The sequence below is a fragment of the Amblyomma americanum genome, chromosome 4 (genome assembly GCF_052857255.1).
Source record: "Amblyomma americanum isolate KBUSLIRL-KWMA chromosome 4, ASM5285725v1, whole genome shotgun sequence".
In the NCBI taxonomy this organism is placed as follows: domain Eukaryota; kingdom Metazoa; phylum Arthropoda; class Arachnida; order Ixodida; family Ixodidae; genus Amblyomma; species Amblyomma americanum.
Genome location: NC_135500.1, coordinates 19841175 through 19856372, shown reverse-complemented (window position 1 = coordinate 19856372; position 15198 = coordinate 19841175). Strand labels below are relative to the sequence as shown.

The 15198-nt window shown below is 44.7% G+C and overlaps 1 protein-coding gene across 3 annotated transcripts in view; it reads right to left on the bottom strand.

Moving 5' to 3' along the window:
• LOC144127818 (putative D-lactate dehydrogenase, mitochondrial) overlaps positions 1 to 15198 on the bottom strand; it is a 278355-nt gene that overhangs the window by 88528 nt on the left and 174629 nt on the right. For all 3 annotated transcript variants that reach the window (XM_077660758.1, XM_077660757.1, XM_077660759.1), the window contains exon 3: positions 11583 to 11924. In XM_077660758.1, coding sequence (XP_077516884.1) covers positions 11583 to 11924 — 342 coding nt within the window. The remainder of the gene's footprint in view (positions 1 to 11582; positions 11925 to 15198) is intronic.

Here is a 15198-nt window from a genome sequence, read left to right as displayed (position 1 = left end):
TGATTTATCACTGTGGCTTTTGGTGTTGCGCACGCGCCCGTGGTTGCCAAATGAGTATATTTTGCGTTTTTTCTAATAAACTTTCAGTTGTTAGTCAGCGCCGGTCCTGTCGTCTTCTTCTTTTTTTGTCCCTCGTCTACGCGCTGTTATTCCCAGCGATTAACATGAAGAAAACCAAAGTAATGTTCAACAGTCTATCAAGGGAACAGTACTTCACAATTGGCAGTGAGAGCCTGGAAGTTGTAAAGGAATACGTCTACTTAGGGCAGGTAGTGACAGCTGATCCGGATCTTGAGAAGGAGATAACTAGAAGGATAAGAATGGGGTGGAGCGCATATGGCAGGTTCTCTGAGATCGTGAGTGGCAGTTTACCAATTTCCCTCAAGAGAAAAGAGTACAACAGCTGTATCTCACCGGTACTCACCTACGGGGCATAAACGTGGAGGCTAACGAAAAGAGTTCAGCTTAAGTTAAGGACAACGCAGCGAGCCATGGAGAGAAAAATATTAGGTGTAACGTTAAGAGACCGGGAGCGGGCAGAGTGAGTGAGGGAACAAACGCGGGTTAAGGACATCCTAGTCGACATCAAGCGGAAGAATTGAGCTTGGGCACGGCATGTAATGCGAATGAAAGATAACCGCTGGTCCTTAATGGTAACGGAGTGGATTCCAAGGGACAGTAAGCGTAGCGGGGGCGGCAGTAGGTTAGGTGGCCGGATGAGTTTAAGAAGTTTGCAGGCAGAGAGTGGATGCAGCTGGCAAAGGACAGGGTTAATGGGAGAGGCATGGGAGAGGCCTTTGCCCTGCAGTGGGTGCAGTAAGGCTGATGATGATGATGATTATATGTCTCAGTTCAAGATCATTTGTCCGCAAAGCATGTCCGCAAAAAGTGTCCGCAGAAAACGACATCATGTGACGTCACGAGTCAATGCATTACCAAGTCATGTGACAGTGGTGTAATATGTCGTAACGAAAAGCTTGTTACGTAATACCCAGTGACGGGACACCGATATAATTTGACGTCGTCAAGTCACGTGACAATGTAATATGGCGTCATGCCAAGGAACGTTGCAACTATGGAATATGACGTTATGCCACGTCATATGAAAGCAATGTAATATGAAGTCATGCCACGTCACGGGACACCGATGTAATATGACGTCATGTCAGGTCACGTGACAAGAATGTAATGGGACGTCATACCAAGTCACGTGACAGATGACTGCAAACAGTTCAGGCCACGTGAAAAGTAAGCCATATGCCAGTTTTAAGAACATGAAGTCAATACACCAAACTGCACCCCCTAATCCATGATGGTGTAGAGGAAATTCCAGCGATGGCATCACTGCCTGACCTCAGTGGGTTGGCAGCATTCCAGACTGCATCCGCACCAAATTTTTGAGCGACCGTTCGTCGTACAGCGTTCCAGGTGTGCCATATCATTTCTCTTTGCATATAGCTTACATGTTTTATTAAGTTAAAGTTGGAGGCTAGCTTGCGACAGAGGTTCGAACTGATGACATATGCACCTTCAGTTGTATGCTTTATGATGCGTTTGAGGCATCCACCGCGATGTCCTTAAGGTGAACTACTGCGCCCTTTCCTTTCCTGAAAAACCAATTTTGTATTAAAACTGATAAAACCACAAATGAGGAAATGGTGTAGTATGTCGTAACTGGAATGAAGAAGTGGTGTATGCCGTAACCGGAAAAACGAAGTGTAGTTTGTCGCTACCGGGAATGTGTCGTCGTATGTCGTAACCGGAAATGAAGTGGTGTAACCGGAAATGACGAAATTCCACACTCCACGTTATAAGGCAGAAGACAAATCACGACCAAAGAAATGCTTTCACATTCCTGCAAGTAAGCAGACGTGTGCCCTCAGAATTTTACAAGAAATGACATTTTTTTCTTAATTCACGGTTCACTAAGTTCATGTGATCCTTATTTGCTATATTTATCTGCTTGCCATGAGCTTGAGCAACGGAAAAGTCTGCTCACTCGTTGCCTTTTATTAAGAAAGAACTCGGGATCCAGTCTTTGGCTATGGCTATGGTCATGTGTATGATGTGACCAAGCAGCGCAGTGGTTGTATTTCTAAACTGAAGAGCTGTAAGTGCCATTAGCGAGTCTGTATAAGCAATGCTGTTTGCCAGGTTCTCATTTCTATTCTATCTGTTGCCACACTTAGTAGGAAGACGGATGCGCACTGTGGAAGTCGTATGCGTCCTCCGAATTCGCTCGTACCATTACGCTTCCAACTTAAACATCACTTTCCAAACCATCGGCATAGAATTCCGTGCAACCACTGCATTTTTCTTCGAGTGCAATAAATTCTTGCATGTGTTGTTGTGGAGTCTGCTTTTCCGAAACTGAGTGAGAGTGAATCGCCGATTGCAGGGAAAGTGTACCATGCAGGTATTGGGTCTCGTCTTTGCGCAATTCCAGGTAGCGTGTAGAGTAAACCGAGATCCTGGAACATCTCTTCAATTAGTAAGAGCAGTGGTCTGGTTACTCTGGTAGTCGAGATCTGGTAAACAGTGTCTTAGATGGGCACTTTGTAGCTACTGGATAACAGATATGTTTCGGCAGTGAACGCATTTTTAGAATGTAGGAGCATGTGAGCATGCTTCTGTGAGCAAGTGATGGTTCAATGGTTTCTACATACAGACTGCTTGTAGGTGATGTCTTGTATGTACCAGTTGAAAGATGCAAACGTAAATTGTGTACTGGCTCTAGTCGTTCCAAGTATGACGATCTTGCTGAGCTGTAGACTATACACCCGTAGTTTAAGCAGGAGCGTACAACAGAGCAACAAATTTGTACAAGGCACGCCCTATCAGAACCCCAGTGTTTGCGCAAAACGACTAAGTATGTTCAGAGATCACAAAGCATTCTTTTCAATGCGTTTATGTGAGGCAGGAAAGTGAGTCTGTCATAAGTTATGCCAAGAAATTCGTGTTCGCTTTTTATTGATAATAAGGTTCAGGTGTAATGCGAGATCTTTCTGCAAGCCTCGTTTGAGTGAGAACAGAACACCCACTGTTTTCTGTGTGGAGAACTGGAATCCGTTGTTTTCTGCCGAAGTCTCTAGTTTGTTTATTGTCAACTGTATTTGTCTCTCGCATGTTGCTAAGTTGGAGGACGTGCAGGCTACTTGTAGATGGTCGATACAGGCTAAATACATAATGGACTTCAGGGTTATTTTCTTAACGAAATACATCTTTACAACAAAAAGTGCTGTGCTTAAATTATATCACTGAGGAACCCTGTTCTCTTGAACGAAGTTCCTAGAAAAAGTTGATCCCAGGCATACTTGAAATGAGCGGTTCGACAGAATATCATTTAGGCAGTTAATATCCTGCTGTGGATGCGAAGTTCTGCAAGGTCGCAAAGAATCTCAAACCTCCGCGTGGTCTCGTGTTCCTTCTTCAGGTCTAGAAAGACCGCGAGGCAGTCTTTTTTGTGTATAAATGCTTCACACAGTATTTTCAAGGCGTAACTCAGCCATGAAGATTTCTCGGCACAATGACGGTGGTACCAAACTTCTCTTTCCTTTTTCAAACTTACGAGCTTCTCGTGTGTCGGGTACCTTCGAAATATGACAAAAGCTTTATTTTGTCCTTTTTGCTGCCTTGCTGTCTTGAATCCACCACACTAAGGTTTTGTCGCACCACAGCAGAAGACTGAGGAATAGCCAAGTGTGCGGCAGCTATAACACAATTTGCGAACTTTGCATTTTTCTCATCGATGCAAGATTATCAACAGCTCTTTTTTATGCAGTGGATACTGCTCTAAAAAGTCGCCAGTCAGCGAAATGAAGCTTCCAATGTCGCTATATTGTTGGATGACTTGTGGCGATGATGTTAAACTGATTAGTACAGGAAGATTATCGCTGCCGTATATGTTGTCAATGATATCCGATTTCGAATCGGTAAAAACAGACGGTGAACTAAAAGACAATTCTAAAGAGCTAATTTTCCCCAAGCCTGGGGAGCAGTATGTAGTTTTACCAGAGTTGAAGAAATAAATATTACTGCTCACAATAAAATACTCTAGAATTTTTCCTCTGCTGCCTGTTTTTTTCATTTCCCCATAAAGAGGAATGTGCGTTAATATCGCCAACTACCTAACGGGGCTCTGGTAGTTGATCTGAAATGTTCTATGTCGGTTACTTGCAGGTGTGGCTCGAGATATACGGAGCACACTAATAGTTTTACATGTTAGCAGAGCGGCTGCTACCGCCTCTAATTCGTTTTCAAATTTCACTTCACGGGCTGCTCTACTCCTTTGCACAACGATGGCTACCACTCCCCATAGCCTGCTTTCATGTTTTCGGTCATGACAGAACATATTTTTTTAGTAAATTTGTATGCTGGGGACCTAGGTTAGTCTCCTGCAAGCACAAAGCAACAGAGGAGAATGGAGTTCCTTTATGCCACTGACCTTATTTAAAATTCCTCTGCAGTTCCAATGTGTTATGAATGCCATATTATTTATGTACTTGGTGCGGAAAACTTGGTCCCGTGATTCGGCGCTTGTCTTTTTTTCAATCGAGGGCCGTTCCTCTGCCGTCGACGGCACGGAGCTCCATCACCTCTTCATAGGAGACCGTGCAGCCTTCACGTGGGTTTTCCTCACGCCTCGCCTCGTGGGCGCAGGTCTTGACGTCCGTCTACCCGAGAGGCAGCGTCGCCTGCTTTGGCAGTGTGAGCTACTTCCAACTGGGGCGAGATCTCGTGGCCCACTGCGTGTGGTCTGGGCAGGTGCCAGAAGCTGGTGTGATGGATCGCCCCGTCGCATTTGTGTGTAGAGTGGGAGAAAAGTTGTTTGCCATTCTGATACGTGTTCTTGCCTCTTAAACTGTTTTCTTTTTTCTTAAATGTTATTTCTTCTTTTCTTTTCCATGATGGGCAAGAACCAGAGTTGTCAGGGTGCTCCCCTTCACAGTTAGCGCAGCGGAATGCTGCATCACATTTCTCAGAGGCATGTTCCTTTGAGGCGCATTTCGCGCTGGTTTTTCGACCACGGCAGCTCTTGAAGCCATGGTCACATCTTTGGCAAATGAAGCAACGTTTCGGATTTGGGACTGACGGGCGCCCTACAATCTTTGTCCACCCCACTTCTATGGAGTCAGGGAGTGTGCAACAAGTGAAATTCAATACAAAGTGTTTCGTTGGCGTTTCTTTGTCATCTTTTCTTCTTTTGACTCCTTCTACTTGGGCGACATTTTGATCAGCGAGGTCGTCCAGCATTTCCTCCTCGGAGAGATCCAGAAGACCAATTTCTAAGATCACACCCCGAACAAATTTTAATGACATGTCGGGTGTGACGAAGACACGAGTGTCCCCAAATGACCGAATATATGAAAGCTTAGCTGCCTGCGCTTTGTTCGGATCTCTAAGAGCTAGTCGCCGGTAGCTAGGTCGATCACCTTGTAACCGGCGCCAAAGGTTTCTTTAAGAAAAGGGTTATTTTCCACGTTGGTTACACAGGATCTTCACTGTGGACCAAGTCGTATTTCGGACAGACGTCTTTTGTTTTTAGAGCAAAAGCTCTACTCCTCTCGTTCTTCAAGGTCATGTCGGTATGCGAAACTCTCTTGGGAGGCAGAATAAAATAATGAAATAAAATTGAAAGCAATAATAAAATGAATAAAATGAAATAAAAATGAAAAATAAAAATAACAGGGCACGAAAATACAAAGAACAAAGGCAAAAACGGAACAAAAATAAAATATCAGAATATAAAAGATATAAAAACAAGAAAAGCAAACAAGGCAAAAAAACAAAATAAATAGAAATAGGAATATAACAAAAATGAAAACAAATAAAGGTAAGGAATAGCAAAAAGAAATTTGTGAAGGATTGCAGAAAGAATTGCAGAAAAGCAGCTTTCGCTCTGCATTAGGGTTCGGCAGAATTGCGAAGAAAGTTTTGGAGCATCTGCTTCGTTGTTCTTTATTCTTTATTCAGAGATACTCCCCGCTTTGCCAAAGGCGTAAAATCAGAGGGGGTTACAACTTGGACAAAAACAAATATTTAGTACAGCACATTTGGTTATACGACAATTGATTGCACTGTGTCACAGTTCATACAAAAAATGAATTAGTGTAAAGGTTCGTTCCAGTACGGAATTCTAGAGTTTTAAAATCATAACCATTTCTTTTCGATATATAGTGTGGTTGCTGAAAATCGGCATCTTTTTTAATACCGGTCATGTTGTCACAAATTCGAGACAGCAACTTCAAGCAGAATTTTCGTCGCCGCGAGGAAAGTGCTTCCCATTCCATCTCCGTGTTAATTTTAGTGGAGTTCTCCCCTCGCCTGTACCGGCCTAGAACGAGCCTTGCTGCTCTATTCTGTGTTCTGTCGATGTGATCCCAAGGTTTTAAGGTAAGGGTCCCAAACACAACGCGCAGACTCCAGGACCGGTCGAGCGTATGAAATGCATGCAGTGTTTATCAGGAGAATGGGCGAAGATAACAGATTTCGCTGAATTAAATTTTGCGCTCTGGCAGCCTTTGAAGCAACATTACTGACACGGGCGTTCCAGGAACTATTACATGAAAAAGTCACACCCAAATATTTATACATAGGTTGCTTGTTATTAATCTGTGTTCAAAAAATAGCAAGTGTCTAATTTTTATTTTTCTTTCTGGAGTACAGATGTGCACATTTTTTTCTTTTTTGCATTCAGTTGCATTTTCCACATCTCATACCATGAGGCAATGTTACTAAGATCAGTTTGTAAATCAATAGCATCTTGTTCATTTGTTTATCTTTTTTTATACGACACAGTCATCAGCGAGCAAACGTAAACGTGAGGATATCCCAGCAGTATTATCATTAAATATAAGCTAAAAATAATAGCGGCTCTAAAACCGAGCCCTGGGGGACTCTCAATGTCACCTCTACCATGGAACATGGTACGAGCGCATGAAACAAGGACGAAGGGAGAAGAAAGTCAACACGAACGTGTTGTCTTTCTTCTTTCTACGTCCTTGTTTAATGCGCTGGTATCATGTTCCATAGTAATGCAAACCAACTAGCCCAGCTGTCTACCCTTAGTGAAATCACTTCTACCCAAGGGTAAGTAGCACCGTTCAGTATGACACATTGTCATCTCTGGGACAAGTAATTGGCAATCCAGTCGCACACTTCCCGATTAATATTTGCCATATTCAGATTGAGAAGGAGCAATGGGTGACAAACCTTGTCGAAGGACTTTTTAAAATCTAAAAAAAACAGTCTGTTTGCCCGTCTTCATCCACCTGTTTGCCCGTCTTCATCCACCTCAGATATTAAGTCGTGACAAAACTCAATTCTGTAGTACAGGATAGCCCCTTACGAAACCCATGTTGCTCAATTAATAGCCCGCGCTCTAACAAATGTGTCGTTATTTCCTTGTACAAAACACGCTATAATATTTTGCAAGAAATTGATGTTAATTATATAGGCCTATAATTGTTTACATCTTTTTTGAACCGCACTTGTGAAGTGTAACTTCATGTGTAATTTTCCAATCATCCGGTAGAGCAGCAGTAGAAAGAGATTTGGCGTATTTGAGATAAAGGTAAGATTAGATTGGCCGCGCACAGCGGATGCGGAGGGAAATAACATCTAAACAAAGTGCGATCGTTTCATCTATAGCTTTTAGCAATGATTCAATTCAACTCACACTAAGCTCGACAGAGGGTATCAAAGGCCCAGCACTCGCACATGAATCCGTGAAACTTACTCTGGAAAAAAGTACAGAATGAAAAAATATATATATTAAGACAATTTGTCTTATCTGTATCATCAGATATCACTTCATTATTGTGAACGATTTGATTTATTGAAATTGAGTCAGATCCGCATTCTTCCACATATTTCCATAAAAGCTTAGGACTCGTTTTGATATTGTCATTGAGGCAACTGATGTAACGATCCTTCGCACTGTGAACTTTAGTTTTGTATTAATTAGTTACCTCAGCTAACCTTCTGAACTGATAAGTACTCTGTGTTCTTTTAAATGTTAGTTATTTGGTGCCACTCATGGCTTCTTGCACTTTTTCAGCCTAGCTGAATCAATACTCGGCACATACTTTTCACTCAGTTCAATCAGTTTTCTTTTTAAAAAAAGGCTGAAGTTGCACAACATTAGTATAATCTCAAACGCATTCGAAAACAGACAAATGATCAAAAAGTTCGCGCGAAATGACAGAATAATCATGAACTTATTAAAAAAATACCTTCATCGATATGCATGTCTTGATTCGCTTGATCTCATATTTAATGCTAGCTAGGAAAGCGAGCTGGTCACTTATTCCCGAGATACAAGTGACTGAATCTACAAAATTAGGCGAGTTACAAAGCAACAGGTTTAAAATATTTTTATTGCGTGTAGGCGCACTCACGTATTCATGTGACGCCTAATGTGTCAACAATGTTTTTCATTTCCAAATTTTCGCGACAGCCGGCCACAGTTGTACAGCTTCCATTAGACCAGTTCAAGTCGGGTAGATTAGATTCATCGGGAGGAATTATCTGATCCGATGTTTTTGAGATAATCTCGTAGAGACGCTGCAACGTAGTCGCATCAGAATTTGGTGGGCGATAAAATGATAAAGCAATAAATGTGGTATCAGCAGGGGCCACTCAGCACCAGACTGATTCTTTGTCATCGTATCCAATATGTAGGAAAGTTGACTGTAAAGAACAATGAACAAACAAAAACACACCACCACCCGTTCAAGCCCAACTGTTCCAACGAGCAGTAAAGTGATTAGGAAACACCCCACTGTCAGTGATGGACGGGATAGGCCAAGAGTTTGTTCCAAAGACAATGTGAGCCTTCAATGAGGCCCGCGAACTCGTCTACTATTGTTCACAGTGCTCCTTCAATTTACGACAATAGCGGTTAGACTGTGTGAGGCAGGATCCTTTTTACTAGCAAGGTCTCACTTTTTTAGGACCGGAACCACTTTCTCGTTTTCTTTGCCCCAAGTGAAGACCTTACCGTCAACAATCAGCTTGTCAAAGCTTAGCTACTGCTGTCCGTTATATCCGCTTTAGCATATTTCTGTAACTGTTTCCGGATATCTCGCGAGTCTCCGGTGCATAGTCATGATCTACACTGTATTCAGACACCTTCATTTTTTTGCATTTTAAATTTTTTCCTTGTCAGAAAAAAACGTAAGGACAATCTGTCCTTTGAACTTCTTGTTGAATCGACCGACACGATGCGCTCTTTGTACTGTCTTCAGTTCTGTAGCAAGGTGGGTCTTTTAGATGTCTTTAGTCAATTCATCTGACTGATCCCACGTTTCTACCTCGTCATCTTTAACACTATAGAATACAAGATTCAGTCATCGACTTCTAGTTTCAAGATCAACTCTTCTTGTTAGCAGGTCTCTAGCCTCCTTTTTGAGCTGTTTAACTGTATTTCCTTGTTCTTCCACTGCCTCATTAAGAGTTTCAATGTCACTTTCAGTTGTTCCTAATTTGTCATATAACTCTACGAGCATAGCTTCATGTTTATCAAATTTCTGCCGCGATGACATCCAGCTTGTTCAGGATTGTGCTCTGGCCGGCCTGTAAACTTCTCAGGAATTCAAACTCTGATTCACTCAGGGGGCCGGGATTAAGCTCCACATCACCAGGAAGCAACAATAGCGAAATCAAGAACAGTACCCGTTTTGCAAAAAAAAAAAACGGGAACCCCTGCGGAGTGATTGCTCTCTCAGCCGTTTACTTCGGTCCGCCCTCTCTGAGAGGGCGATCGTTTTGGTGTTACAGGGGGTGAGATAAAAAATTAAGTTTTTCAGCCATGGTGCCAGCCGCCCACCATAGAGCCCAACGGAGGGTGGGGGCAGGAACTTGCAAGCCAGCCCTGTTCACGCCAGCTGTACACCCCAGCTATAACCCAATATGGCGCAACTCGGGGTAGTTCGCCACACAGGTTAACCATCGCCTCCAGGAAATAAAGAACCACCAAGAAGTCAGTTGGAGACTGGAGAGCTGTGAAAAAGAAGAATAAAAAGTGAAAGATGGTGGCGAGGACAGGAAAAGGCGACTGCCGATTTCCCCCGCTCGGGTCAGGCCGGAGGTGCCGCCTACAGGAAGCTGGGGCCAAAGTGGTGTGTTGCCTCCGCCGAGAGGCCTTAAAGGTCCAAACGCTCGGCCTCGGCTCAACCGCCCGAGTCCCCTTTTCCCCGGACACGGCAATGCCGCGCACGGCTAAGCGCGGGTGCTCCGATCCGTGGTGATGCACTGCTCAACATCATCCCCCTGCGGGGATATCCCAGCGGATGCTTAGGAACCCGTGATGTCACAACACACCACACCTCTGCGGTGTCTGGTCGGTGTTTTGAAAGTGCTTCTAGGTTGTGGAGTATTAATAAGAAAGTAATAACTCATTGGCATCCACCCAAACACAGCCAAACGCCTACAAAGAAAAGCTATGCAGCTTTCCTTTGTAGCCGTATGGCTGCGCTTGGGTGAATGCCAATGAGTAATTACTCCCTTATTACAAATCTGCTCCACCTTGGGAGATTCCCCTAAACGTTTCACCGTCGTGGAGTATTCCTGTTAAATGTGGCTAAAGATATGTAGAACATATCATGACAGTTTTAAAATGAACAGTGAGTGCAACAGCTTCATATTTATTCTGTAGTTTGACTTCACGAGTTGCAACAGCACTCTGAATGACAATAACAGCACCACCAGAGAGCCTATATGCTTGCTCTCGGTCGCAATGAATCACTTAACATTTCTTTAAAACGTTCTGTGTTGAAGTTTTAAGTTTATTTTTTGTAGACACAATGCTACTGTGTAGAGTGAATTAAAAATATTTCTTACATCACTGATGCTTATAGCAAACAGCGAGAGTGGCAATAAGCTAAGAACGCCAATTTTACTTGTTTCTTGGGTCCCGATACCGGAGTTTTGGTTTGTTGACACTCGCGAGTCTGTAAGATCCTTGTTGATTTATATTCGACGTCAAAGAGAACGACATAGAATCTAGGGAAGGTTTCTTTCTTTCCTAATGGATTCTGCAGTTATTTCAGTAGCCTTCGCAGCTGTTTCCCGCATTTCGATCTTTCCGTTCAGGTGTATCGTGCAGAGCGCGGTTAAAGACGCAAGGGTCGAAAGCATTCGTGCGAGTAAGGACCAATGCACTGAGCCACGCGAACCTTGTGCGCGGGCAAATCCGCTTCCCGGTGCCAAAAGCTGACAAACGTTTCCGGCGTACTGCCCAAAGCAAGGACCGAGCGGTAGCCGCTAAGCTACGCCCTCTTGCGTCATGCCTCCATGGAGCCGCGTTATAGCGGCGGACCCTCTGCGCCGCCGCTCTGCAGTGGCGTGCTTCCCTGCGTTGCGGCACTCCATTGCAGTTGTGTCGCCGTGCTTCGATCGACAAGGGAGTGCATTGGGTGGAGGCTGTCAATCAGGCGATGTTGCCTAGGGAGGGGGTGGACCACAGTTGGCTGTCCTGCCCCTCTTCCCACTCACTGTGTGCACGTCCACTCAAACGACACCAAGTTCCGTTAAAAACTCTCGTTCTTCACAAGAGAGAAATTTTGAAAGCTGTGACGTACCTCAAGGTTGAGCACGTTCTCACGCATGGTTCCATAGCGCACAGCGTTGGTGCCGGAGGCGCTGGTGGAGCACATTCCTCCAAGCGAGGCGTCGGCGCCCGGGTCGACGGGGAACCAGAGGCCCGTGTCGCGGATCTGCTGGTTCAGGTTGCGCCAGGTGAGGCCCGGCTCGACAACGGCGTCGAAGTCGGTAGCATTGAGCGCCACCAGCTTGTCCATCTGCGAGACGTCGATGCAGACTCCGCCCTGCATGGCCTGCACGCCACCCTCGAGCCCCGAGCCGCTGCCGAACGCCATCATGGGGATACCCTTCTGGTAGCACAGCTTGGCCGTCCTGCTCACCTGCAACAGCACACCACCCTGGAAGCGCATTCTGGTAGGAGCAATGCGTTGTTGCGGGATAGTTCAGCTGCTCTGTAGTTCTACCTCTACAGCAGTGTGTGTCGCTGTCCGGAGAAAGCTTCCCGCTTGCTGAATGCGGCTGAGTGGCTTCATCACACCACGCAATGAGAGTTTTTAAGGCGAAAGCCTTTAATGGCTCATGCTCGCGGCCACAATCGTGTTCGTCCGTACCGCTTTCTAACTAACTGAAAAAAATCGGAAACTAAAAAAAGATACCAGAAAAAATATAATTGCATCAGTTAGAGAAAGAAACATTAAACCTGGGAGCCATGTTTGATGATTGTAGAGTAATTAGGTAATTAATTATAGCCAAAAATGTCGAAATTGCGTCCAATTAACGCGGACGTCGATATAGCCACAGGAACGATGTGACGTCACATCCATTGGAAATCGTCAAAGCAAAGTGCAATAACTCGGGAACTAATAAAGATAGGAGAAAAATAATGATTATATCGGAAAGAAAAAAAGTGGACTTAGAAGCTAAGTTTGATGACTATAGAGTAAATAGTTAATCAGTTATAGCGAAAAGCGAAATGGCGTGACGTCACATACACCGAAAGCAACATCAAAATGCGATTGCTCGGGAACTAATAAAGATAGGAGAAAAAGAATGGTTGCATCGGAAAGAGGAGAAAGGAATGCACTTAAGAGCCAATTTTGATGACTGTAGAGTAAGCGACAACAAGAGTACGCCAAGTGGTTCTGTCGAAAAATAAAAAGAATCATACCAATGCTTCATCTTTAATGATAATTCACAAACGCAGCAATGGCAACAGCCAAAGTCGCGCGCAATGGCTTTCGCATCAGGCAGTTTGGAGAGTTCAGAGTGCGCCTAAAAATTTTTGTTTTCTTTAAAAGTCCAGCAGAGGTCCTCAAGGGAAGAAGTTTCTATAAGGACTGATGAAAAATAATGAATAAACGGCCGTTTGCAGAGGCAGAACAATGGCGTAATTTTCTGTCGTCGTAACTTTGAGGCCAAACCGCATAGCCATTCACATCCAGCCGTCGAATGTGGATTCCACAACAGGCTCGACCTCATCTTCAACGTCATGTGCTTGAACAGAGTAGCGGGGAAAATATTCCATAAGCAAATAAAAAACTTCTCGTCATAGAATACAACTTTTTCACAGAACGAACGTCAAAAGCTACAAAAACTAAAGAACATAATTGCACTCAGAACAAAGTTTCGGCCTAGCTGCCCTAACTGTGCCTGTACTTGTGTCGTGACTCGTGACCGCTTTTCAGATGGTGTTAGCGAAGTGCGATTATTATGAACATATAACGATGGTTGCTACAAAACTGCCCTTCGCATTTCCCTCGCCCTGTATAGTCGTCTTCGCTGCCCTCTGGCTCTCGCTACTATCGGCAAGTATGGTCTGCCATGCCGTTGCTTACAAGGCACTTACTATGGTAATCACGCAGAAAATTTCACCAGCCTTAGTCTTTAGTCAGCCGAAGAGCCCGGCTAGCTTTTGTAAAGGCTACTGGCAATAAACATATTCATGCTATTGGTCAGGCAGTACAGAAATGAACAGACACCTACATATAGCCGTTATAAACCATTTCACTCAGTCATAACCTGAGCATTCATACAGTGTTGAGATCGCAGACTACCAGAGGAATGCCATGCGTGACTCCTCTGCCCCAGCAGACGAGTCAACAACGGAAGCGACATCGTCTTCCCTTTGTGGGGGAAGAGGCGCGTCGACCCGCAGCTTACGCGACCAACGGCGGACCCGAGGGCGTAAGGCTAGCCTCTCTCGTCTCCCCTGTACAGAAGGGCGGTGACAAAAGGCAATGAGGGAGCTAGCTCTTGCGGAGCCCGCTTGTGCGAAGACAGTGGCCTTTTGGAAAAACGAAACTCTCCTCCTCCCTGTACTGGTTAACCACGTCGGTGGGCGCATGCCGCTCCTATAGGGAGCAGTGAGGGTCCGAAGGTGATGACACTTTTGGAAGTGCTGATTCCAGTAGACCCTGGTCAAACGCCCGGATACAGTGAGGCTTGCTTTAACCTGATACAGAATCTCCAACGTCGTCAGACAAGCTGCGTGGCTGTGGTAGAATCGTCATCGCCACCGGAACACCTACGAGGTGGTCCCGGTTACGCCTGCTGCTGTGGGTGGCCACCCAAAACAGCACGGGCGTTCAGCCTATTGGACAGTTCCTAACTGAGTTTCACTCCCCAGCTAGGGAACTGGGGATCACAACCGCTATAAGACCAGCCGGATGCAGTGTTGTCGTATGCTTATTCCATAGTCCTGTAGATATGTACAATAAACGGTACAGTCGTCTTTGCTACCCTCCAGCTCTCGCTACTATAGACAAGTGAATGGGGTGCCGGACTTTCTGACTTGGATGTGTCAAGCAAACCAAAAGACCCCTACATGCAACAACAGAAAATGCGCAACCAGGGTGTAGATGAGGCAAGTGCGAAGATAGTAAACAACTAAGAAATATCTACACCGACTGGCACAGTGCAAAGTGGTAAAATCCCAAATCAGGAAAGAGGCACCATCTCTCCAGGGCTGCTCATTGCGTATTTACAGGGGGTATTCAGAGAACTGGATAGAGAAGAGTTCGATATTGAACTGAGAATATGTGATAATTTAAATTTGCTGGTGTCATTGCCTTGTTACTAACTCAGCAGATGATTTGACCACCATGATTTAGGATCTAGAGAACATAAGTACAACAGTTGGTTTATGGGGTTTAACGCCCCAAAGCGACTCAGGCTACGAGGGACGCCATTGTGTAAGGCTCCGGAAATTTCGACCACCTTGGGTTGGAGCTTATTGGGGCCCGCGGCAGCTAAATAGAATAGTGTGTCTAAAATTGAATACGAAGAAACTGAAGTAATGCTCAACAGTCTCGGAGGAGAACAAAGTTTACAATAAATAGTGAGGCATTGTAAGTGGCAAGGGAGTTCATCCGAATGGTACAGGTACTGTACACAATCAAAGGAGAACTATAACGGGGCGGAGTGCGTTTGGCAGCGGTCTCGTGTTATAAATAGCAGCCTACCAGTATCCCTCAAGAGGAAAGTGTATAATACTTGTATGTTGGCAGTACTCAACTGTGGAGCAGAAATCCGGAGGCTAAAAAAATGGCTCAACCGTCAATTGAGGATAGCGAAGCGAACTGTGGAAAAGAAAATGATAGATGCAACGCTACGGGACACGATGAAAACGGAGTGGGTCAGGGAACAGAGGCGAGT